At 43.2% G+C, this 25,957-nt stretch overlaps 1 protein-coding gene across 3 annotated transcripts in view; it reads right to left on the bottom strand.

The window, feature by feature from the left end:
- Camk2d (calcium/calmodulin dependent protein kinase II delta) overlaps window positions 1-25,957 on the bottom strand; it is a 264,785-nt gene that overhangs the window by 13,447 nt on the left and 225,381 nt on the right. For all 3 annotated transcript variants that reach the window (XM_032897359.1, XM_032897360.1, XM_032897361.1), the window contains one exon: window positions 901-976. In XM_032897359.1, coding sequence (XP_032753250.1) covers window positions 901-976 — 76 coding nt within the window. The remainder of the gene's footprint in view (window positions 1-900; window positions 977-25,957) is intronic.

The following is a 25,957-nucleotide window of genomic DNA, read 5'->3' on the forward strand; positions in this document are numbered from 1 at the left end:
GACCACCCCAGACTCCGAAGACCCCTTGGAGGTGAGTTGGATGTTTGTCTGAGTGTTTCTGTGTGAGGGGCGCCGCATTTGTCAGTCTGTGTCTGTCTCTGTTTTGGTTCCACCGTGTGTGTATATATGTGTGTCTTAGTACCGGTCAGTGTTAAGAGAGTGGATGTGGAATCCCACTCAGTGTTGCCTCCTAAGAGAGTGGATGTGGAATCCCACTCTGTAGGAGAGGAGAGTGGATGTGGAATCCCACTCTGTGATAGGAGAGTGGATGTGGAACCCCAGTCTGTGATAGGAGAGTGGATGTGGAATCCCACTCTGTGCAGCTGCCTTTGCGATCCGTAAGGATCCTCTGGCTGCAGAAGGGGGGACGCCCAGAGCCTGTAAGCTCTGCTTTTAGATCTCATCTCTACCTAAAATTGTGTCTTTTCCACTTGAAATAAAAGAAGTAAAACTATGATTATTTAAAAAATAATAAAGTAAAACCACACTCAACAGATGCAGGTGAGGTTGAGAATCGCTGGTTGATGGGGAGCAATTCTTGGCATTACCATCTCTCATCTTTCTCTGTTCCAACCCCACTTCTCTGCTTTCTTTCCTTTTAATCTTTGCCTATATGAATTTCTCTGACGCCTTACTTTTGCTTAGAAATATCATTCACAAAAGCCATTCCCAGTCCTTAGAAGCTGTCATCTCTCTGAAATCATAAACAAGTTGCTTCTCCTGAGAGCCCCTTGTCATTTAGGACACATCAGTATTGGCAACATGGTAAAGGAAGAGTTTAATATGCAGGACTTCAATCACACTGAGAAATACAATGGCATTGGAAATATAGTTGCCCAGTTTGTGGAAGTGATCCAAGCCTGTCTGTCACTGCTCCCACGTAAGCCTGTCACTACTCACGTGTAAGCCTCGAAGTCCCCATTGTTGATAGCTTCAATCAGCTGCTCAGTGACTTTGATGATCTCTTGCTTTCGTGCTAAAAGCAAAGATAGAGTCAGGTGAGAACAAAGGTCAAAGGCCACATAAGCCGCTAGTCAACAATTCAGCTGCTTTGTCTAAGGTAGGTATCATAGGAGCCATTTCTCCTGCAACAAAGTGGTTGTTCCTTTTTGTACAGTCTTATTGCTCAATATGGGAGACCAACTCCACCTACCACTCCTAGGACCACTTAGAAGCACAGATATCCGGGTCCCATCCTGGACCAGGAGATTCAGAATTTGAATTTCAACAGAGCTCTCAGGTTCCTGCAGGAGGCACGCCTCCATCTTTTTTTGCTCACACACAGCAGGCACCTGGAAGTTTGAATTCACCCTGACTACCCTCATCACCCTGGCTTTGTGAACACTTTCCTGTTTTCTATTAGCAAATGTGTTACTTAGGTTTTAGAAAGTACCAAAGAACAAAAACCTAGCTTTAGAGTAATGATATTCAACACCAGGTGATTACTGGCTTCTTATTTTTTGAGTCAACTTGCCTGGCCCTGCCACTAGAGGACATCGACACGATGTTAGGCCATTTTGCTTTATATAAACAGCCTTTAGTTAAACTCCTTAAATTGAGGCAGAAACATATGAATTGGTGCTACAAAGGTGGGCAACAAGCAGATGGCAACCCCTGCAAAACTATCAAACCCAACGAACATCAAACATAATTAGTCTTTTCCTATCTAACCGTTGGTAAAATTATTAATGGCTGGTCTGGTTCAAATATTACCCCTTCATCAAATTTCTTTCCAGTTGTACCTGTTTCAAGTGTCTTTCCCTCTTCTTAAATACCTGCAGTCCCTGCGCTTCATCTTAGAATAAAGCACATGGCTTGTTTGACTTTGTAGACTGTGTCAACCATGCTCTCCTATTTAAACAGAAAGGTCTTTGCTGTTCCCTGGTGTTGCCTATGAAACCTTTGTTCAATAAAAGAGATGTTAAATACAATTCTGAATTTGACCAGTTTAGACTACAGATAACATTTTCTTAATTTCAGAATGTTGATTGTTTCAGTCATGAAATTATGTCAAATATTAATATTTATTATATTTAAATACAAATTATGGTTAAATATTAAGTTGACTAGGCTTTCAGACTTGGGGGGTCACAACATTATTTCCAATTATTTTGTGCAAGGCGTTCTGACATGTTGCTCATCATGAAGATGCTAACTTTTGCTTTTAATTCTTTATTGATTGGAGGAACCACTTTGCATTATTCAAGACTTATCTGATCTTCAGGTTTTAACAGAAACTTAAAGTTTGCATTTACTTTCAAGACCCCATTTATCTAAATGAAGTCATTTCTTATTAAAAAATACATCTGTAAAACTAATTGGACTCCATTAAGACTGCATGACACTATCTAATAACAAATATAATAGTCAGGGACCTCATAAAATGATTATAAGATTTGTCTATATAATGGCTTCTAACTATGTAAATGTTTATAATGTAAAAACACTCCAGTTACAGTTCACAGTAGTTGTATAAGTTCTCACTTGTATGAAAGTGTAGAACATGGGCTTCCCTAGCTCCTCTACACACATATAATATCTGGCTTTTCTTTTCACTTGATTGACTCCTATGAATAATATAGCCATCCTCAGGACATACTAACGGAGTGGTAGCAGCTGATAATTCTGTGTCAGGGATGCTGTCAATGACACATTCAATTTATTTAGGCAACAGGTGATTCATCCGTCTGTTCTTGGCAGTGTGAAGCTTTGGCACAGGCCCATTAGAGCTAACCTGATTCTGGAACATATGAAGGGCAACTGTAAGAAGCTGTTCAGAAGCGAGAGTGTAAGGGGTGTGACTTCCAAGGCTCCCTCTTCACACGAGACCCTCATTTACAACTAGCAATGCTTTCCGTGAGTGATCGGCTGACAACTATAATTTGAAAACAACACCAATCTTTTAAAACTAACAAAGAAGGAGAATGAGGAGGAGGGGGAGGAGGGGGAGGAGGAGGAAGAAGAAGAGAAGGAGGAGGAGGGAGGGAGGGGGAGGATGGGGAGGAGGGGGAGGAGGAGATAAAGATGACTGCCACGTGTTGGTTATGTGACTTCAGTAGACAGTTCACAAAGGGTAGAAATTTTTTGCAACAGTTCCTGAGGTCCAGAGAACCCACATCCTTTCCCAAGTACACGATGGAGTCAGGAGCAGCAGTAGAGAGCAGCTGTCTTTCACTCAATACCACGATTGCCCAAACACCCCCTGCTTTCTGATGTTTTGCTCCAGTGGCTTTTTAGTTTGCTGACGCATGCTCGGAGCCACACAGACCACCTTCTATTTTAGTTCTCCTGCTGTTTGAGCTGACCTAGCTGAGCACCACACGGAGAGGGCTCAAGCAGGATGCTTCTGTGCTGTATCACCCTGGAGGCAGTGTGAGCCTTGGCTTAGGAGGGGCTTGGAACTCAGGAATTTCTGGAGTGTTCATTTCCCCCAGGCAAAGGCGTGTGAGTGACTCACAGTTGGTCCTGGCGCTTGACAGCTGACTCTTGGAAGGAAAGGAGAGGCTGCAAATGAATCACTTGTGTACAGTGCTCTGAGGAAAGAAGTTGGAGCTGTTGCCACAAGCTCAACCTCTGACCAACCTAGAGTGTGAGGGTGGGGTGAGTCCCGTCTAGCTCTCCCTCAGCAGCAGTCACAGTCCTGGCTACTTGTTCTCTAGGAAGGTGGGTCTGCTCTTTTTCTCCCTCCTTCCTTAAGATTGTGATGGTACCAAGAAGGAGGGGAGAGTGCATTATGGCATTCCCTCCCTGTAAGATGCCCCCAAATCAATCTCAGGAAGAAGACTGTCAGCAGGACCCAAAGTAGTTTTTGGGGATTTCCAGACGGTCCACAGTGGACTTCCTATGCAAGCATGCAAACACGTTTGTTGTGTTTCCCTAGCCCAATTCAGTTACTTTGACACTTTTTTATTGATCGAAAGATCAAAAAATCTTTGGCCCCTAGGCCAAAGAAAGTTGATACAATGAGTAGACTGGCCATTTCAAAGTTGCTTTCTTTTCTGCTGAGGACAAAGTAAATACTGGAAAAAGAATGACTGGAAAGCATCAGGTTACTTTTGGGTACCCTCTTCTGTGCAAGAATTACAGCAGAGCAAATTTCATTATTGTCTGATAAAGAACCTACAGTCTGAAGATACCCTAAGACACCAGATGTAGAGGTCTGTGAGAAATCAGGCCAGGCCCCTAGTCTGGCCCCTAAAATGCAAACCAAAACACAAACAGCCCTGACTGTGAGGGTTAGAGCACACAGATGCAGGGCAGCTTAAAAGCCAGCTCCCCTTCCCCATTGTAACTACAGGGTAAGTCTATGGTCCTTCTAGCACCCACCTTCTCTGTGCCACTTAGCACTCAGAGCAGGCTAGACTAAATTAGGTGGGGTGGAATTACCTTCCATCTGACCCCAGGAAAGCTCACAGGAGTAAAAGCTCTCTCGTTTCTCCAGTTTTCTTAGGGTAGCTTACATATCTGTACCTTGTTTTAGATGCTGAGTTGTACAGTACCTGGAGGCCGTCTCTCCCACTCCTCCACGTTAAGCTTCTAACCAGGGTTTTGAAAGGAAAGTCTTTTCTTCTCTAACGCTGCTCTGGTATGATGGCGCCATGTGTCTCTGAATGCTCCCCTAAGGATCCTGTACCCACTCCCAGTGGCTGAAAGGCTTGTCCTGTGTGAAAGCCTCCATTCTGCTTTTCAACCCTGTCCGTTAGGATCTAGTGTAGTCATCATCACAGGTACTCAGCTATCTGAAGCTCTTTCCTTTAGATCTCCACCTTAAAGCCTATTTTAAAAGCTCCACTTGAATATTCCATTCACTTCAAATCCAACCACCTGAGGTTAAGCTTGTCAAGATCTATGACCGCCAATGAGAAGAGACAGGTGGGATGGATAGAGGCTAGAGTGTTTTTTTTTTTTTAATTGGATTTTTTTTAAATTCACATTTCAAATGTTATCCCCTTTCCCTGTTTCCCCTCCAGAAACCCACTATCTCCCCTGCTTCTGTGAGGGAGCTCCCCTACCTCCCCTACCTCCCCTACCATCCACCTACTCCCTCCCTCCTCCCCGCCCTGACATTCCCCTACACTGGGACATCGAGCCTCCTCGACAGGACCCAGAACTTCTCCTGTCACTGATGCCTCACAAGGCCATCCTCTGATACATATGCACTGGAGCCATAGGTCCATGAGATCACATTTGCACTTCATACTGGGGATAGAAACTCATACATGAACATTGTAAACATCATCTAAGCACCTCCACACTGTCAATGGAGTGTTTTAGTCTATGTTGTCTTCTAACCAGCCAATGCCCCGGACAGAATGCAAGGTCTCAAGAGAGAATACAAACCCAAGTGCACAGAGCTGCTAGGGAGGGAGGGAAGGCACAAGGGGCCCATGCAGAAGACAGAGAGGAGAAGTCAAAGGAATGCTGTGAATCTCAAAGACAAAGCTGGCTATGTGGCTAGAGGGACAAGCCTGCAGTTTCCCTTCCTTGTTTCTCAGCTCTTCCTTCTCTACATCGTCTGCTGGTTGGAGAGAGTGGCAGGTCCAGTTGTCACTGTAATCCTGATCTGCTGCCTCTTCGGGTCACTGACAATGAAGGAAGTGGAACTTATAGAATTAATTCTTGCCTGTTCATTAGCTTGTCATCTGGGGCCACATATTCCTGTTACAAAGACCTAAGTGCTTTTCCATGGATATCTCTCCAAGTGTAAAAATGAGCGGAGAACCAGAGGGATAGCCTATCCTCCCTAGTCCATCACATTCTGTTTCTTTCATTTGGACATCTTCCACACCGGCCCATTTCTTCTACTCTCTCCTGTGCAGACTCCCTAGCAAGCTTCCTACCTGAGTTTCTGTGAATAACTCAGATCTTCCCTTCTTCTTCATAAGATATTCATCTTACACATGTACCTCTCATCAGATTGCATTCCCTCGAAAGCTTCTAGAAGGTTCCCATTGTTGTTAACATTCAAAAAGACATCACAAAACATTTCACAGTCTAGATTCTGCTCAGGTCTCACCAGACTTAGTAAAAGCTGTTTTAGTTTCATGACGCTCCCAGTAGTTCAAGATACCCCTGCCTCCTCCTACTCTGAGCCCTGGATATGTGCTTTCCTGTCTGAATAAACTTCCCACACCCATGTTTCTACATGTGTTCAAAACAACAACAACAACAACAACAACAACAACAAATAAACCAAAAGCAGATCTCAACTAATTTTCCTTTAAAAAGACTTGAACAGTGCAGCAGAAGGGAGAAACCTCATTGGTTACAAATAATTAAGGAAGGCCGAGAGTGAGAGAATAGTCATCTCCATCCCCCGGGAGGAATTCCCCAACTGGTTATCTTATATCAAGTGGTCAGCCCTGAAATCATGTACAGAAAAGTAATACTAAATTGACTGAGCAGGGTGAAGACACACACACACACACACACACACACACACACACACACAAATATATATGTGTGTATGTGTGTACCTATACAAAACAGTAATGAAGAGGAAAGAGACTTTGAATTTGAGAGGAAGCAAGGTGTGGATAGGAGGGGTCGAAAGGAGGAGGTGCAAAGAGGAAAATGATGTAATTTTATTTTAATTAACAAAGCCTTGGTTTTCATGTTAGGTCAGGTTCAAAAGATATCATAAATCTACGCATACTTTATTTTAAAAATCAATCAGTGTCCTTGTCTTTATATGCTCAGTCGATTGTCAGTTTCCTCTATTTCTTTGTAAGTGAACGAACCATTGCTGTACCAGCATCTAGCATAGTTCCAAGCTTTGAGGAAATGGCCACCAAGTATTCGAATGAACCAACAGCGTTTATAATTCCCAGTCCAGTGGTCTTTCCAACGCACAGTACTGCTTTATTTGGGGTCAGATGGACCTTTCAAGCAATATGAAACGGGGCTGAGGATGTAGCTCAGTAAAAGAGCATGTTTTGGCAGGCAAGAGTCTCCACACTCAGTCCACAGCACCTAAATAAATCTGTCATGTAAGAACCTAGTAAAATACATTTAGATGGAACCACCTGTTTTGTTTGATTAAAGAATCGACTTCCCCATCTGACTCATCTGGAGCTAACCATCATCCTCCTTTCCTTTCCCGTATTTCCTCCTTTTTACTAATGGAACCACAGTTTACCAGGGCTCCCACTAAGACTCCACTGTTCCCTTGTCCCCACATTTAATCACCCATGAGTCATTACTTTTCTTTGGTACTTGTGATGTTTCCCAGGGCACATTCTCAGCCTTCATAGTTCATGGCAAGCTCACTCACTCTGGCTTTAACCACATGCTGAGCATTTCCCAATCTCTGCCACGGAGCCCTCATCTTTGCAGTCTCTGGGAGCCTGTTTCCTCCAGCTTACCGTATCTTAACCACCACTAGGCGTAGGGCCTCTCAGACTTAGTTCTGTTTCCAGTGCAACCTGCCGTGTCTCTGCACTTTTCACCTTGACCAGTGAGCTTCTCCAGACAGAGGCCTCGGTGCCTCCTTTTGGTTCAGTCCCTCCTAAAATGGACCAAGGAGGTCTTCTCACCGCCGAATCTTCCTCACAGTCCTTTCTCTCAGGGCCCACTGAGAATGATCTAATCTTGGCTCTTACAAGTTCCTGTCTCCAGGATCATCTCCCCCACTCGCCCATTCTGCCCCTCACTATAATGGAACCATCCATGCCCTGGCTTTAGGCTTTTGGGTCCTCTACTGCTCAGAAGTCCAAGATCATCCTTCCCTGTGCATTTTAGGACGTTTCCAACTTTGCCTTCAACTTTCTGTCCCACGTAGCACCTGTTCGTCAGCCACCTCAGGACAATGTTCTTTGCCTAGTCCTTAATCTTGGATAGCACTGTGTCTTTTACATCCCCTTCTTCTGACATCCGGTTTTGCCTGGATATCTCCTACGCCACGTCCTGTTCATAGGTTAACTCCTTGCTGCTGTTCCTGTGGGCTCTGCACCCAGCCATGTTTACCTCGCTGTGATTGGACTTCACTGCCCGATGAGTGTGGGACTACTTGGTACTCTGAACACTTGGACCTAAGCCAATATTTCTAAATACGCATGTGTAGGAACAATACCCAGGCAATCTATATAAAATATAGTGTGCATTTCAAATCATTAAATACATGCCAGCTACCGGGAAGATGCCCAGCTGTTGTTCTGATGGCTGTCTGAATGTGGAAGTCAGCTTAAGGACCACAGAGATCACACTGCAGATATTCCATGACAGAGTCAGGGCAGACACAATACACTCGGGCACAGTGGGAAAATCTAGGGATTTCCAGGAAACGTTGAAAGGTGGTGTTTCATTTCAAGAAAACAAAGGGGGCAAACAAAGGAAACATCCCAACTAGATGAGCTTGAGGATTTTTATTTGCTTACACTTGTGATCAATAAACTCACTGAGGTAACCGACCCAGGCATCTAACTGCCTGCAATATGGTTTTTTACCAGGATGTTTGCAGAAGGCTACACGTTGAAGTGTTTCATTGGGCTGCTGTGTCTAAAGACTGCTTATTCGCTAATTAAAAGCTACCCACCGGAAACATCCATCTGCTCTGTGTGGAGCTGTCTGCTGGTTCTTGCTCTTTGACGACAGTATGCAAGTCTACTCGGTCTTCCATACTGCAGCTCAGGCTAACTCCTGGCTCCATTTCTCACAGGGAATCCACTGGGCTCTTCGACACGTGAGGGACAGGGAGATGGAATGACTTGCTAAGCCAACTGACAAATCTGGACTGGGCCGGAACTTGAGCTTCACATAGCTCAGGTCCCCCAACTTGCTGTTCAAATGATTAACCTCTGTTCCTTTATAGCCCACAGTGATGAATTCAGTGTTTTGAAATCATAAACCTAAATGAGCCACCTAAATGCCTTTGAACTCACTCTGCCAAGGTGACTGGGCCAGGTCTGCAATTAATTACTGCGTCCGTTTCACACATCTGGGAGCCCCATGTCCGTTTCACACATCTGGGAGCCCCATGGCTTTATTGTCTTTTTCCATGCTGCCATTAACAAAAATAACCCTTGGGAGCAGTTCCATTAGGGAAGCGTACAAATTAGGATCATTTCCACGCTGTCGGTTAACACTGCAGAGAATTCCTTCTGTTGTTTTATCATTTAAAATAGCACCCATCAAAGAGTGGGGGTTATTGGTTTAGCAATCTATAAGACTTCATTCAAATACAAGACTAGAAACCCAATGCTAAATTTATGTATAGGGATGTTTCCAAAAGTTACTATACTTTTTCTAATGTAGAAGCCATTTATTCTAATGTACCTATTTCTTGGGCCTGAAAAGATGGCTTCGTCTTTAAGAACAGTGACAACTCTTCCAGAGGACCCAGGTTTAATTCCCAGCACCCATAAGTCAGATCATAATCTTCTATAACTCCAGTTCCAGGGCATCTGACTGCCTCTTCTGGCCTCTGAGGGTACCAGACATGTACATGGTGCACAGACATATATGTGGGCAAAACATTCAAATACATTAATGATGGTGATAAACTTTTAAAACTTCTAAGTGCTTTAGCTTCCCAAAATTAAAAAAAATCACTCAAACTATCTTTATATTTTCTCTAGAATATTCAGTAGCTTCAGAGTTTTCATGTTAGTTATCTGGGGTTAAGTACCAGCAGCCTTGCAATTAACAAATTACATACATTGGAGCGGAAAAACCCAACATTGGAACTGTTTGCTTCACATGTTCACAGGCCTAGATTTTTCAAATTCCTAAAGTTATCTTAGAGCTGAAAATGAAATAAAATATAGACTATTTTAAAAAAGTAACCATGTGTAGCTAGGTCTGCTGCTGCATGCCTTTAATTCCAGCACTTGGGAGGAAGGGGCAGGTGGATTTTTGTGAGTTCGAGGCCAGACTGTTCTATGTAACAAATTTCAGGAGAACAAAGGCTACATGGTGAGACTGTCTTGGGGCCAGGGAGGTATGGGGGAAGGGTGTAGAAAGTAGTGATAGAGAATTTCATAGAAAAAAAAAAAAGACAAACGAAAGCTAGTATAAAGAAACTGTGTGGTTACTCAAAACATTCACATAAAAAAAGAATTCAGATGAACCACATAAAAGCAACGGGGTAACGGCTCTGCTACCCCAAGCTACTGCCCAGAAATAGCTTAACATTGTGTGTTCCATCAAGTGTGTCGACTGCTTGTATGATCCATGAATCAGTTAGATGCGATACCACTTTCAGTTAAGAGTCGAGGATCTAAAAGGAGGAGGACGAGGAGGAGGAGAAAAGAAAGGAAAGAAAAAGTTCATCCTTAGCCAGTATATAACTTCCAGAGTCTATGGAGGAGAATCTGTGAGGGCAAATCATGCCAAGGGAGGAGGAAGCAGTAAGGCCAGTTCACAGAACATGGGGTAGAATCCATCCTCTCTCCGACCCCACACTGTGGGAAGTACTGGAGCACTGTGTCCTCAACAATTAGTGGGGAGCAGGCAGAAAGGATTATAAGACAAAGGAGATGATTAAGGAATATATTTTAAGGCAGTAATGCCATGAAGACATCATGGACCTTCTTGACAAGAGAATAGCATAGAACGTCTGTCTGCGGCACTGTGATCAATGGAGCAACCTCAGTGTAGTTAGTTGACGTGTTTATCCACCAACACTGATGCTACTGGACTAATCTGGGTTAAACAGATAAGGCAGCAATCAGCTTAGAGTGGTCTATCACAGCTTCTAAAAGTTCCTTAGATTTAGAGGGTAATTACTTGTGCTTTTCATGTTCACTAGAGACATATGCTCACATAGGCATGTGGGTTTCTACCATTCTTTCTATGTCCCCATGCATGTGAGAAACTGCAGCAATAAGACTCCTTCAGACCAGAGCACTTTCTTTGATTAGCTACTATCTATATTTTTCAAAGCTTAATTTGGAAAGAGGGAAAATGCTGGAACAGACTCCAATGTTTTATTAACATGATACTCCGCAGTAGCACAGCCTTGCCAATTTAGCTGTGGGATATTCTACTCTAAATTCATCTTAGAAAATTAATTTAGAAATGCTGGCTTTGCAGGCATAAAGTCTTAGCTGCTTGGGAGACTGTAGCAGGAGACTGGCTAGGATGGGTTACAAAGTTCAAAGCTAGCTTGGGAACTTTAGTGAGACTCTAGTCCAAACAACAACAACTACTGTTACCACCACCACTACCAGCATAAAAAGAAGGCTAGGAAAGCAGGTCAGTGGTAGATCACTTACCAAGCTTGTGTCATATGTGTGATGCCCATGTAACCCATGTAACCCTTAGTAACACACATATTTGCAAAAGTGCTTGTTGGAGTATCTTAACCAAATTTCATAGGCTTAATATGAAACCTATGCAGTATTGGCTTAACTCATGTGACTATAGCCAAAATTAAATTAGTTAATTATGTATTCTGGAGTCAACAAAAGCGTGTTTATTCCACATATTCCATGCATTATACGCATTTTCATGACCTGTCAAATTTCCAGGAAATGTAACCTACACGTGTATTTGTGGTGTGGGTCACCCCCCCAACTCATGTCTTGAATTTAAAAGATGAGCCTAAGGGCTGAAAAGAAGGCCCAGCAGGTAAAGTCCTTGTCACCCACCTTGCTGACATGACTTGGATCTGTGGAACCTGTGTCATAAAAGGGGAGCAAGGACTCCTGAAGGTTGTCCTCTGACTTCTACATGTAGGGCAGAGCTCTAGAACTACACACACACACACACACACACACACACACACACACACACACACACACACACAGAAGAAAAGAATGAATAAATAAGTAAATAAATAATAAAAATTTTAAAGTAGATAAACTTCATCAGACATCACTGGAGTTGTTGGTAAATAATTAATACCTCACACAGGAAATTCATGTCCACCTGACATTAACTAAGAGTAAGGTAATTATGCATTTTGGAGACTCAGCCACAGAAAAGAAGTTTGGGAAAACATGGTGAGACTGATTTGGAATTTCAGAGGAGAAGCTGTGGGAACAGCCTCTGAATTTGTCAAGCATATCTGACAATGAACTGAGGCCTGAAGTCTAGGACATGTCAGGAATTCTCATTTACACCCTGCCTGTCCCAGGGGCTTCATCTCCACTCACTTGCCTCTGTCAATGACTCCATCCGGTCTGTTGTCCTGTTCATTCATCTGGATGAACCATCCATCTATCTGTTTGTCTCTCTGATCTGTCCTGTTTCTCCTTTTCAGTTGAACTCGACTCTGAAGCTCCAGTCTACCCTGTAGGACTCTACAGTCAACAGCTGCAGCAAGATATCCACCAGATTGGTTTGGTTTGTCATTGGATCAATATCCACATGAGCTAGTAACTCTATTAGTTTTCCAGCTTTTATTTCTCTGGCTTCTTGGAGACTCCTTGAAACGTTTTGCCTCTTAACCCTTGCATTGTTAACCTACTGTGGTGGACTGAAGATGCCTGGCCCAGGGAATGGCAGTAGTAGGAGGTGTGGCCTTGTTGGAGTAGGTGTGCCACTGAGGGTGGGCTTTGAGACATTCCTTCTAGCTGCCAGGAAGCCAGTCTTGTTTGTCTCAGATCAAGCTGTAGAACTCTCCTGTGTCACACTTGCCTGGATGTTGCCGTGCTTCCTACCATGGTGATAATGGACTGAACCTCAGAACCTGTAAGCCAGTCCCAATTAAATGTTGTCCTTATAAGAGTTGCTTTGATCATTGTGCCTCTTCACAGCAATGGGAACCCTAACTAAGACACCTATACATGGACAGATATGCAAACATCACAGTGTGATGTATGTGATCTGTGAGTTACTGTTAAGACTAAAATACAATACCCTGCGCTTGCCCTCTGGGGTATCAAGAAAAATGGGAGAAAATGGCAGATATTGCTGCCACTAAAATTTCTTGTGAATTAATTTCTTATATAAATTCTGATACTGTTAAATATACATATGAATATCTATATTACTGACATAGCACACTTGCAACAGATACCAAAGCATATACCTTATATTAAGGCAAAAGGTCTTACTGTATTTTCAAGTTTTTGTTCTCTTCGTTGTGTATTTGAGAGGGACTCCTGCATGCTTAGCGGGTACTCTGCCTCTGAGCTTTATCTCAGCATCCTCTCTGCCCTCATAAGATTATGAGGGATAGTGTCATGTATGCATAACCTATTGTTATGTGTGGTTTAACAGTTGAAAGGTTCTGGATATTTCCATGGCCCCTAGGACATGACTTGGTTGATATACAATATGCTTCTGTCCTTTATCAGTTCAGTAACTATTCTGGTTACTTCTAAACCCTATCATAGATCCTATGAAAACAAACACAAACACAAACACAAACAAACATCTACCCTAAGGAAACTTACATTCCAATATGGGGAAAGGAGGCAGTGAACAAGTAAGCTCATTCTCTGACAACCACAGATATTAGGAGAGAAGAACAAGGGAGGAGAGGAGGAAGGAGCCTGGGTTTCCAGAGGGATGCACTTGTAAGCAGAGTTTCTGTGGAAGATTCCCTGACACAGGGCAACATCTGATGAAAGGCTAGAAAGGAAGAGGCACCAGACCACATGGTAATGCATGTCGGGACACAGCAGGAAGAAATAACAAGAGCAGAGGTACCAAGGCAGAAACTGGCTTCACACCACAGGAAGAGTGTTCTTACAGTGCCTGTCACGGAGAAGAGGTCAGGTGGTGAGCGGAGGGCTGTCAGAATGAGAGGCTCTTAATGGATTCTAATGGACTTCACAAAGCGCTGGGGAATTCTAAGCTGAACACTGTTATAGTTTAACAGTGGTACTCCAAGTTCTGTGTCAAGGATAGACTACAAACAGAAAACGCAGAGAAGAAGCTATGTTGCTCTGCCAGAGCCCGACCAATACAGATAGATGTGGATGCTCGCAGCCAACTATCTGAGGAAGCATGGGGACCGCAATGGAGGAGTTAGAGAAAGGACTGAAGGAGCTGAAGGGGTTTGCAACCCCATAGGAAGAACAACAATGTCAATTAACCAGACACCCCAGAGCTTCCAGAGACTAAACCACCAACCAAAGAGTATACAGGGATGGATCCATGGCTCCAGTCACATATGTAGCTGAGGATGGGCCTTGTCTTGTCAGGCATCAATGGGAGGAGAGGCCCTTGGTCCTGTGGAGACTTGATGCCCCAACGTAGGGGAATACTAGGGCAGTGAGGCAGGAGTGGGTGAATGGGTGGGTGGGGGAGCTTCCTCATAGAAGCAGGTGGGGGGGATGTGGAGGGAAAACTGGGAAGGGGATGACATTTGAAATACAAATAAAAAAATTAACCAATAAAAGACAAAAAAAAAAAAAAAAAAAAAGGAGCTATGCCCCCAAGTGGGTAAAAGATGCTGTTGTCTTGGGCCAAAGCAATAGAGAAGGAGTCAGCAAACAAAAGCCAATTCAAACTAACAAAAGGAGAGTACCACAGTTCTTATCCTAAGGAGGAAACAGCGACTCTGTTGGGATGTGGAGCATAGGACAGACTGATGACTCGGGTATTCTGAAGGAGTCAGGATTCGACACAGTTATGTCAAGTTCAATCTGTAACTTATAGATGCACTTGGACACACATATATAGAAAGAGGTTGGAGACTTACTATCTTAGAGTAATGCAATTTGATCAAAGCCCTGCAGCCTGCATGGAAGCCCATAGAGACGGAGGAATGGGGAGTGTTTGTGGGAGTGCCAGTGGGTGCCGACAATTTAAAAATGTGTTGTGTATGGGGTATGTGGTGTCAAACACATCCATTATAGACTATTTGCATCTATATATCTATGGAAATAAAAAATCTGAGTGATGGCAGGACAGACTTTAAAGTCTAGGATACAGGAAGCAGAGGCAGGTGGATCTCTGAGTTCAAGGCCAGCCTGGTCTAGAGAGCAAGTCCCAGGACAGCCAGGAATACACAGAGAAACTTTGTCACAAGAAAATAAAAAGGAAAAAAGGAAGAAGGAAGGAAGGAAGGAAGGAAGGAAAAGAATAAACTCTGACCCATAATTCTTTCTGCCCGAAAGAATTGCAAGGATGGAAATGGAGAAGAGCCTGAGGGAAAAAAATGGTCCAATAACAGGCCCAAAGGGGGATCCAGCTCAAGGGGAGGCCCCAAGGCCTGACATCATTACTGAGGCTATGGGGCGCTCACTAAAAGGGACCTATCATTATTGCCCTCTGAAAGACACAACAAGCAGATAAAAGAATAAGATGTAGATATTTGCACCAATCAACAGAAGGTGCTGACCTCTGTGGTTGAATTAGGGAAAAGCTGGAGGAAGCTAAGGAGCAGGGAAACCCTGTAGGAGGACCAGCAGTCTCAGTTAACCTGGGCCCTGGAGATCTCTCAGACACTGGATCACCAACCAGGAAGCACACACCAGCTGATATGAGGCCCAGACACATATACAGCAGAGGACTGCTGGGCCCGAGTTCAGCCAGAGAAGACGCACCTAACCCTCAAGAGACTGGAGGCCCCGGGGAAAGTTTAGAGGTCTGGTGGGGAGGAGGTTGCGGGAGGAGAAATGGGATGTGGAACAATCAGAGGGTGGACTAGGAGGGGAATAAAATCTTGAGTGTGAAAATAAAGAAAAAAAGAATGAAGAGTTCAGGAATGATCAAATTTCAATATAGTTTTAAAATTTTCTGTCCTAATCAAGAGATTAAACCGGTGATAAAAGGAGATGGCACATGGCCAACTGTGACTTTTGGGTGCAGATCTCATCACATTCGTGCGCTCTGTGGACAGTGCAGCTCTGGCAGAGGCGTTCATTCTACCACAGCAAAGTCACTCACAGCGCCCATCACCGAGCCAGTCCTTCTGTACCAGAGGCCTTTCTCCATAGAGCAAACTGGCAAATTTTGCTCCACAAAGGCTAACAGAATATATCGAATATTTCAAAACTATTTCAGGAATATTTCCACAGAAATAAAGATGACCTGCATAACTCACTTAGGGAGAAAAGATTTATTTGTGCCCCAGGGTGAGCAGTTAATCTTTAACACTGACTGAAGTATTAATGCAGAATTGGGTTTCACCAGAAGCCTGGGCTAACCAGAACAGCTCGGCTTCCTACCTCTGATGCCTCCCCTTTTTCTATACTCACAGGTTTTCGGCCATTTACTTTTTACAATACATAAATTCAAGTAGTTTAAATACAGGCCCCCTCTGGGGGGATCACATGTTATAAATATCGAAAAATTTCACGTATGATGGTAGTTATGTCCTATGTGAACTTTTTTTTCTGTTCGATATGATACATTTTCTCTATATCTTTAAGATTAGCTTCAAACTCCCAGTCTCCTTGCTTCGGTCTCTACAGTTCTGTGATTTTAGGGATCACCACCACATCTGACTTTTTTAGGTTAAACTTATATACATACATATATACATATATATATATATATTTTAAAAAAAGATTTATTCTTTTATTATATATAAGTACACTGTAGCTGCCTTCAGATACACCAGAAGAGGGCATCGGATCTCTTTACAGATGGTTGTGAGCCACCATGTGGTTGCTGGGAATTGAACTCAGGACCTCTGGAAGAGTAGTTGGGTGCTCTTAACCGCTGAGCCATCTCTCCAGCCCTAGGTTAAACTTTTAATGTCTATATTATTCCTTGTTTTAGAACTATCTCAGCACCATCCAGAAACCAAGAGCCAGAAAACAAAAGATAGGCTGTAGCTACAGATGGGGGAAATTTCACTGCCCTATCCCAGGATACATCACTTTCAGAAAAGCGAGAAGACCAAAAATGGTTGAGGGCAGTTCCATCTTTCATGACTCCAAGGTCTAATATTAGGTCAGGTCCTTCAAGGTCAAGCTCTGTGCCAGAAATAAGCCTTAAAAGGCAAACAGCAAAATGCCAAAAGCAAAGGCAGAAATGCACCAGGGATCCAAGAGAAGCAAACCCCACAGGATCTGAACTGTGTGGGCTTCTTACTGAAGCAGGTGAGTGAGTTCTGTTGTGTGTTCTTCTGCTCAAGCTTCCCTCCTCTTCCATTCCAACCATGACAGGGTTCTAATGTGACATTCAAACGTCACTTCCTCCACTGGCCAAACAGTACTACACCTGGCAGATTTCTAATAGACGTCTTCTTATCTATGCCCCGTGCCTGTCATGCACTACTGTCCCATGAATAATTTTAACATTTTAACATTTCTCTTTTTACCTTTAAAAGCTTAGATTCCTAAAGCCTGGCTCAGGGCTTGCTCTTACAAATCCTATGCTTGCTAGAAACCCTAAGAGGCATGTCGCTTTAGCACCAATTTAATGGAAGAGTTTCATTTATTATTATGAATAAATGGTATCAGATTAGGCTCACAAACTCTAGATGTCCCCATGAGGTTAAGGACAGTGGCTCGCAGTGAGGCAGCAGCTCCATAGCTGTGTGACTAAGTTCTCTAAGCTCTCAGGTGTCCTCAAAGACTGCATTAATAACATCTATTTACTTGGCATTTTTCACCAAGGTAAAGTCATCAGGCATCCTGAGGTCATGTTTATGACAAGGCTGTGTCTGATACAAAACAGAACCGGCTGCATGGTGTTGGCACACACCTTTCATCCCAGCTGGTGGGAGGTAGAGGCAGGCAGATCTCTCTGAGCTTGAGGCTGGCCTGGTCTACAGAGCTAGTTCCAGGATAGCCAGGGCTACACAGAGAAACCTTGTCCTGAAAATAAAAACAAACCAAACCAATAAAATCGAACAACCTAACATCACCAACAACAAAATACCTCAACCCCTTCCTCCCCGCCCTCCTTATTTTATTTACTTCTCTGTAGTAAAGTGTAATTTTCATACAAATGCAGCTCCTACTCCTACACACTTTGAAATATAGTACCCACTTCTTCTAAGAGCGCTTGGGCCCCCAGGACCCTTCAGTGCACAGTATCTGAAAGATGAGCTGAGAAAGGACCAGGAAGTGCCTGCTGCCTGCTCTCACCATCCTACGTTTGGTCCGGCCGCCCTCATCCTGCAACGAAAACAAACCAAGTCTGCCTTGACCACCTTGACCCTGTGCTCCCCCCACCCACCGTCTCCTACCCCTCGCATGCACACCACACAGCTGCGTAATGGACACCTCTGGGCACAAGTCCACACTACTGACCTGAGAGAGCCTTCCGATACGTCCCGGGTGCTTGGTGCATCTTCATGGGGTGTCACTGTCATTCCCTAGCGGGTCTCGGTGCTCCTGTGACTACAGTTTCTGTCATCTCACGTTTCACCTACCATAGTTTGGGTTTGAATTTCACTCCCCAGTGATAGCCTAAGCAGCCTGTAGTGGTTTGGACATGTAGTGCTCTGTTTCTATGCCTTCTGCATGGAATGTATTCTCCTCCCTCACCTCTTCTGCTGCGTAATGCAATTCTTCACCTTTTAAAACTAAGTCCAGGCGTCAGATCTTCAAGGACCTTGCTCAGGAGGACTGCAGTCTGAACTAGAGTTTTGTGTTTGTATAAAAAAGAGGCACTGACTGTAAGAGTGTGCCATCAGCCCCTTGTGAAGACCTGAGGCCTAGTGGCATGGCTGCATCCCTGCCTGTATACTTGGAAACTCATGGGACTTATGCTCAGAATTCAGGTGAGCTCTTTATAATGCTGCTGTGTGCTCAGCGCCGTGGAAACCCTTTAGGTGCAGAAGATCTGATTTTCAAAAATTTCTTTGGATATGTTTGTTTTTAATTTATGTGTAAGAACATTTGGCCTGTGTCCATGGATGTACACCACATGTGAGCGTGGTGCTGGATTAAAGAGAGACAAGTGCATCAGGTGCCCTGAGACTGGAGTGAGATAGTTCTAAGTGTCCACTTGGGTACCGAGAACCAAACCTGGGTCCTCTGAAAGAACAGCAAGCATTTTTCATCTAACATTCAGCATCTGAAATGATGCCACTGTCTCCTTTCGACAGATGAAAATGGAGCTCTGGTGAATTTAGTTCTGCCTGGGCTCTTGTAGTCAGTAGGTGGCAGAGCCACGATTAACACTGGAAACACTTAACCTTGGCTCCCTCACTATTACAAAAATGAGGATTGAGTGGTTCTGAATGTCATTCAATGGATCTACAGACTCAAGAGGGAAGCTACCACCACCAGAAATACTTTCCTAAGACTAGACAATTATGGAAAACTCAAAGCCCAATAAACACAGACTTCCCTAAAGCCCACGCCCATGCTTTAGTCCGTTAACTTTTTGTTTATGTGCTGAGACTGTCCTTATCCTACTGTTCAGCAGGATGCTCTAAAGATTTCTTTTCCTTTAACTGCATAAAAGTTAAGCTTGATCACACTTCACTCTGGTGATGAGAGCTCCAGAACAGCCCAATCTCACCAACCAACCACATGGATCAGAAACCACAACTCTCTTTTGCTTGTTTTTGCAGCAGTCAGCAGGACAGCAGCAGCAGTTTTTGCAGCAGCAGCAGCACAGCAACAGCAGCAGCAACAGCAGCAGCAGGTCATTACTGAAAACTACAAGAGTCAAAATGCAGAGACCATCTAACTGAAAGCGGAGGTGACCAAGGCAAACAGAAACACCAAGGTCATCACTCTGGCACTTAAGGCTCAGCGAACATCTTAGAAGGGGCTGAAAGGTTGTAAGAACCATGTGCCAAGATTGTGAAATCCGCCGTAAGATTGTGCCTTCTAGTCATGACAGGGAAGCCGCGACCATGAAATCTTAGCAAGATGGCTGTCTAAACTAGACCTGACTAATTCCAACAACAGTTGACATCCCAACACAGATAGGGGACGTCTTAGGGAACGCCACTCCTAGCTGAAGCGCTACAGCAAGTAATAACTTCCTAGAGTGGGGGAATCAGTCTTCCCCAGGAATGAGTTTCCTGACTGGTTAGCTAACACCGAGTGGTTGGCCCTAGAAATAAACACATGCAGGGCGTACTTATATGTTGACTCATTGATAAGTACGTGCAATGACAATGGTTAAAGAAGGGAAGACTGTGAATTTGAGAGGGAAGAAGGAGAGAATGGACCTGGGAGAGGTGGAGAGAGAACAGGGGGAAAATTATGTAATTATATTTTAATAAATTGAAAGAAGAATTTTCTAAAAATTCATTGCAGAAGATATACTGTGGTTATTTCACTTACAGGAAGAATCACAATATAATCAAATAGTTTTACAGAATTTTTAGATGTATTTATTAGCAGGAAACAGTACACAGTCAGAAGGAGATAGACTTTCAAGTAACTAAAGAATTATACAAAATCCATAGTAAGGAAATCAGTAAATAATTGAGATTAACTTCTACACAGAAACAAAGAGTTCAACTATTGACTATTAGATAGGAAGTTTAAAAGTTGCCTTATTCATAGGATGGGTACATGTAGGGTCAATGGATAACCTCAGGCTGTCTTCCTCACTCCTACCTGGGTCGAGACAGATTTTATTTGTTAATCTTTAGCTCTGCACAGCAGGTTGGTAGGTCTGAGAGCTTCTAGGGGTTCTCCTGTCTCCAATTCCCATCTCCCTGTTAGGATGACAGGTATGTGTAATCGGCTTTTATGTGGGTTCTGGGGATGCAAACTTACGTCCTCACATTTACGCAGTTGTACCCACAAACCCAATCTCCAGCCGCTAGACCTTACCATAAGTTTACATGGATGATACTTTTAGAAAATGAACTGTGCCCCCATGGGGTTTGTACGAGAATGTGTTTAAACTGCTCAGTTTATAGTGCGACCGACACACAGGTATGCATGTTAGCGCAGGCTTCTGATTATAAACATATTCTCCGAATGCGCCAATTTGTCTAACTGTTTTGTGTTTTTTCAGCTTGGAATTAAATGCATTTTTATGATCATTTTGGGTAGCTTACATAGCTAACATCGATAATGTTTTATATTATCACATATGCGTCAAACATTAGAACTTGTGACACACACTCTGTTAATAGCGTTAAGTCGCTGTGGTGTAGGGAGAAGCTTAAAAGGCTATGGTAGTGATTTTGGGATCTGAATTGTGCTATTAGAAATCAACTGGAAGCACAGAGAAGTCCTAACCTAATAAAGGTTTAGAAGCCGACAGACGGGATCTTAAGACGCACCCACAGAGAATAGATGCTTGAAGACAACAAGATCTAAGGAGGCTCAGGTCCTTTGTATAAAATGGAATTCTTTGAATGGATCTGCCTATCCCTCTCTGTACTTGTCCCCTCCAGCGCCTTATGATACCTAACATTAGGGAAACTTACACAAACACTTGTCCTGCTTGGGCTGGAGGATGATGATGTCCTGCATGTTCAACATTGTTTTGCTTGACTTTTCTTGACATCATTTATTTGGGGACAGAGCCTGCCCCCAAATTTCGATCCTTGGTTAATGTTGCAGATGAGAACATGTAGGTGTGGGGCTTGGCTGTATATGTGCTTAGTATCCATGGAACATTTTATAAAAATAGTGCTATGTTATATATATATATATATATATATATATATATATATATATATATATATATATATATTTCCCTGGGAGTTAAACCCAGGGTCTCATAAAGGTTTGTAAAATAATTAGGTTTTATAAAACTTCAAAAAAAATGCTATTCATAGAACCTCTGAGCCCACAGTTTACTAAAGCACAGCGAGCGTGTTTTTCTATTATAGAGATGTAGTTTTCCCCGGCTCCCTCTCTGTCTTAACTGGGCCGGCATCGGTTTGACCCTGAGTTTCCTCAGGAGGACTTCTGACACAAGTGTGAGGTGTACGGGCACTGATCGCCGCAAGATTCAAGCTCGACAGGAGGCAGCTGGTACCGAGAAAAAGAGTGAGTCTATACTGTTTTAGGTAAATTAGAGGAATGGCTAGAAAGAAGAAAAATCTAAGGAAAATGAAAATGTTTATGCATTACAGGTTAGAATGGAGTAAATTCTGCATGAATTCTGTATTTCTGATCCTTTAGAATTCTAAATATTAGCAAGTAAAACATGCATGTGGACAAATTATTTTCTTTAAAGACATCAAAAGCCAGATTTTGGAATTAGGAACCTAAAAGCAATGATTATATATACTGTAGGCTGTCTAAGACACTTTAGGTTGATCCCCAATCCTTAAACACAGGAGTTTCTTGATTCCTGTGTCTTCCTCAAATGGGAAGTGCAAGCAAGAGGTGTCCTGAGGAGCAGTAGCATGCAGGTCTGACGAAGAGCAGCCCTATTCGATCCTCTACCTCAGGAGGCCCCACTCAGAAAGGAAGGTATTCCTCAAGGCAACAGTGCACAAGGGTCATAGAATCTAAGTACTTGGTGATCACACCGTGTACTAACTTGCAGATTCACAGGACGCATACACAAAGCTCATTCACCAAGAGATTGATAGGTTAGCTCAGGAGCTGACAGTGGGTGTTACCAGACACCAGATCCCATGCAGGTCATAAGGCTCCAACATCTTTGTCTATAACAGGGCCTTCTGGAAGCATCCTATACAGCTTCTTGACCATCGCCCCAGGAAATAGAGAAAGCGTTGAGTCCCTATCAGTTAACCTCAGAGGTACCAATTTCTGCTTGTTGTGCTGAGCTGCACTGGGCTAGATCTGCAAGGTGGAGAGCATGCAGCAAAAGATCCAAGTGAGTGGCTGCTGGGTGGTGAGCCGAAGTGGCATGCTGGAAGCAGGATGAGTGACAGATGATAAGGACATACAGAAGCCCAACTTCCACAGGTGGCACCCACTCTGGCATGCCGGGAAAGAACATCAGGTGGAGCAAACAGACGTGTGCTCATCAGGAAGGAGCTGATGTCACGCAATGATGCTGGGTGTGTTAGGAGGTGGAGAGGCAATGTGGCATGCAGCGACAGGCCCTGCAAACTGTGGCTACAGCCACAAACCAAAGGTCAGTCTTCAAATGCAGACAGTGTGGAAACGCGCCCCCATACCTACAGAAAGGAGCACTGTTAGATGTGACAGTCACTAGTGAAAGGCTGATGGGGGCACTAGTTAATAAAACTAGAAGTTAATATAAAGTTAGAGATGCAGCCAAAATGCAGAACAACAATTTTGGCTTAATATTAAAAAATTTGAGAACAGTTAGTTTTAGCACGGGAACTTTTATTTTGTACCATGGTGACGACTGCTTTGCGTCTATGGCCATAACTACCCTTTGCTAAGGCACCATTAACTTTCAAACTATTACTAACTCTCCATGACACTGAAGAGCTGCTGGGCTTCCTGCCACAGCATCAGAAATGGTATCCGGCTTCCAAATACTAGACAATATTGGGAAGTTGTGTGAAACGTTGGCAGTAAGTTGTGAGGATGTGAGCACTTTGCCTTTGAATGAAGAGAACAGGAACTATGGGAGATTTTTAAGATCATTAGACACGGCAAGTCCTCTGGATGACTGCATGCTGGGGAATGAACAGGGGGCTGCGATGTGAAACTTTAGTTTTGTTCCATTATTCATGTTTGCTTTATTTTCTGACAGGCTCTTTCTACATAGCTGAGGTTAGCCCTGAACTAGGAATCCTGCAGCTTCAGTCCCCTGGGTTGGGATTATAGGAAGGCACCATCATATTCAGATTCTTAAGTAGCTTTAAACAAAACAAAACAAAATAAACAAAAACTCCACAAAAACCAAGCCAAAGCATTCTTGGCTAAATCATAGGGTCTCACTTTCTCCGTGTTTCTTTGCTATTTATTGAGTTAGGAGAAATGGGTCTATCGCCTAAGAAAGGAGCTCCACGCACAACACACATAGGAATGTTCCAGCTCGACATCTTTGAAATCTTTTGACCCACTCAGCACTCGGTTGAAAAGTATGTACTTGGTGAGTATTTGCTGAATGAATGAACAGACTGAGATAAACGTAGGTAGTTTAAAAGTAACATGAGTCCTGGATCCTCAGGGACTGTGAAGCCACTGTGAAGGGAAACTTAACAAGTAGACCAATTGTGGTCTGCAATGAAAACAGGTCTCTTTCCATCCTGCCATCCAGAGGGATCCATAATTCCCTGCCTAGAAAACCCCACTCATCTGCTTACTACTCCAGTTTCCTTATGCAACAGTTGGCCTCATGGGTAATCCTGCTACCATCAAGAAGTTGATGTACTTAATTTTTTTCTTTGATTAGGTCACCTTATGTGGGAGCTACCCATGCTCTCTGCAGTAGAGAGAAGACAGAAACATTCACTTCCGGTGTGGCTGATGAGAACTAGGCATTGATATAGGAAGCTTGTGATATCCAGTCCAGGGCCATGTGACTCCAATAGGTGCTGCTGCTACATGCGTTTCATGGGAGAAAGGCGTTAGCCACACAGGACCATGCTACATCAACTTGTCTAGATGAGTCTGCTGTCGCGGTGGAGCTTCACCTGAGTAACAACACTATGTACAACCTTGCTCAGAGAGCATGGGCAGAGAGAAATCGCCAACAAAATAAACTCATTAAAATCATTTCCAGTTGTTCACCTTCTACCTCCTTATCTCTAGAATGGTGCCTGTGTGATCTTCTGAGACAACGTCTTGTCCTAAAGGTGTCTAGAATCTATCAACATTAAAAGGCTATCAAAAGGCTGCATATGTTATAGAGGGAAGATAGCTGAGGCCTATGTGGTCTATACTAGCATGATCGAGCTCATTACGTTCCAGAAAACAAATGCAAGCACCTATGCTCAATTATTAGCTAGATATTTCCTTTAATCTTATATTACACTTTTTAATCTTGATGTTATACTTAATTTCTCCAATATTTTGTGTGTATAAATTCAATATAACCCTAAAAACAAATACTGCCTCAATTTTTCAAATTCTCAAGAGAAACTTTGATTCATTTTATTTTGAGACAGGCCTCACTGGGCAGGTCTAGATCTCATTTTATATCACTCTTATCCTAGAACTCTGTATCCTTTTGCCCCAGTGTCTTGAGTGCTGAGATTACAGGTGTGTGCTCTCATGCTCAACAGTGAGACTCATAATAGACACAGATATTTCTATAAATGGAAGAAAGTTATCCTGAGCAAGTATTTCATAACTCAAATCAAATCAAATTCAGATGAGATACATTGCAAATTAAAGCCATTCTCATAATTACCAAGGTGTGAAAATGTCCAAGGTGGATGAACTACATACACTGAGGTTTTGGTATTCCCTTTGCTATACTCTGTTATTTAAGGATCCAGTTCCTCTGGTGGATAGCGGATAGGTTTAAACATTGATTAAAAATTGAGACCAGGGAGCAGGGCAGAGACTAGGACCTGTAGACCTCAGCAAAGACTGAAAACAAGTGAATGTATGAGAAAAAACAGCAGCTGGCAAAGAGAAAGGCGGGGTACCCTTAGCTGAGGCCAGCAGAATCCTGCCACTCACAGGCAGAGTGCTACGGTGTTCTTATAATACGGAATTAATGAAGCCATGTGTGGAACTGCATGTAACAGAGCACATGTGAAAAAAAAATCAGGCTATGCAAAAGCCAGAAAGCTCGCATTGTGTGACATATGAAATTCCCACCCTCCATGAAGCAGGGCTATTCCAGCTCTGAGATCTCTCTCCTCTGCTGAAAGTCAAATTTTTATTTTTTAAATAAATGGTCTTTACTTCAGCTGCATCAGCCTTTGCTCGGTTCTTTGTTCTGGTGCACAATAACCTAGACTCTCTCCGGGAGAGTCCACCAAACACTTACATAAGCTGGTATCAAAATCATGCAACATTTTATTTAGTTGAAGAGCAAATGTTAGAACACAAGATGATCCGTCCTGAGTCACTGGCAAAGCTAAATGGTGCATCTGTTTATTTGGGTAGCACATATGTTTTTATGTAATATCAATGATTCATAACATTACGTCAGCTCAGCGGCAACAGTGGGAAGTGCAGACTTCATCGTATCCAACAATGATACCTACTTTTGCACTCTAAGAAACAATGAGTGGCTTCCTTTAAGAGAGGTAGGGCAGTGCTCTAGTAATACATAGGGTACTAGGAATAGTGTCAGTCAGTGTTCCACTAAACCAAGAAAAGAGCTGCCA

This window comes from Rattus rattus, chromosome 3 (genome assembly GCF_011064425.1).
Source record: "Rattus rattus isolate New Zealand chromosome 3, Rrattus_CSIRO_v1, whole genome shotgun sequence".
NCBI lineage: Eukaryota > Metazoa > Chordata > Mammalia > Rodentia > Muridae > Rattus > Rattus rattus.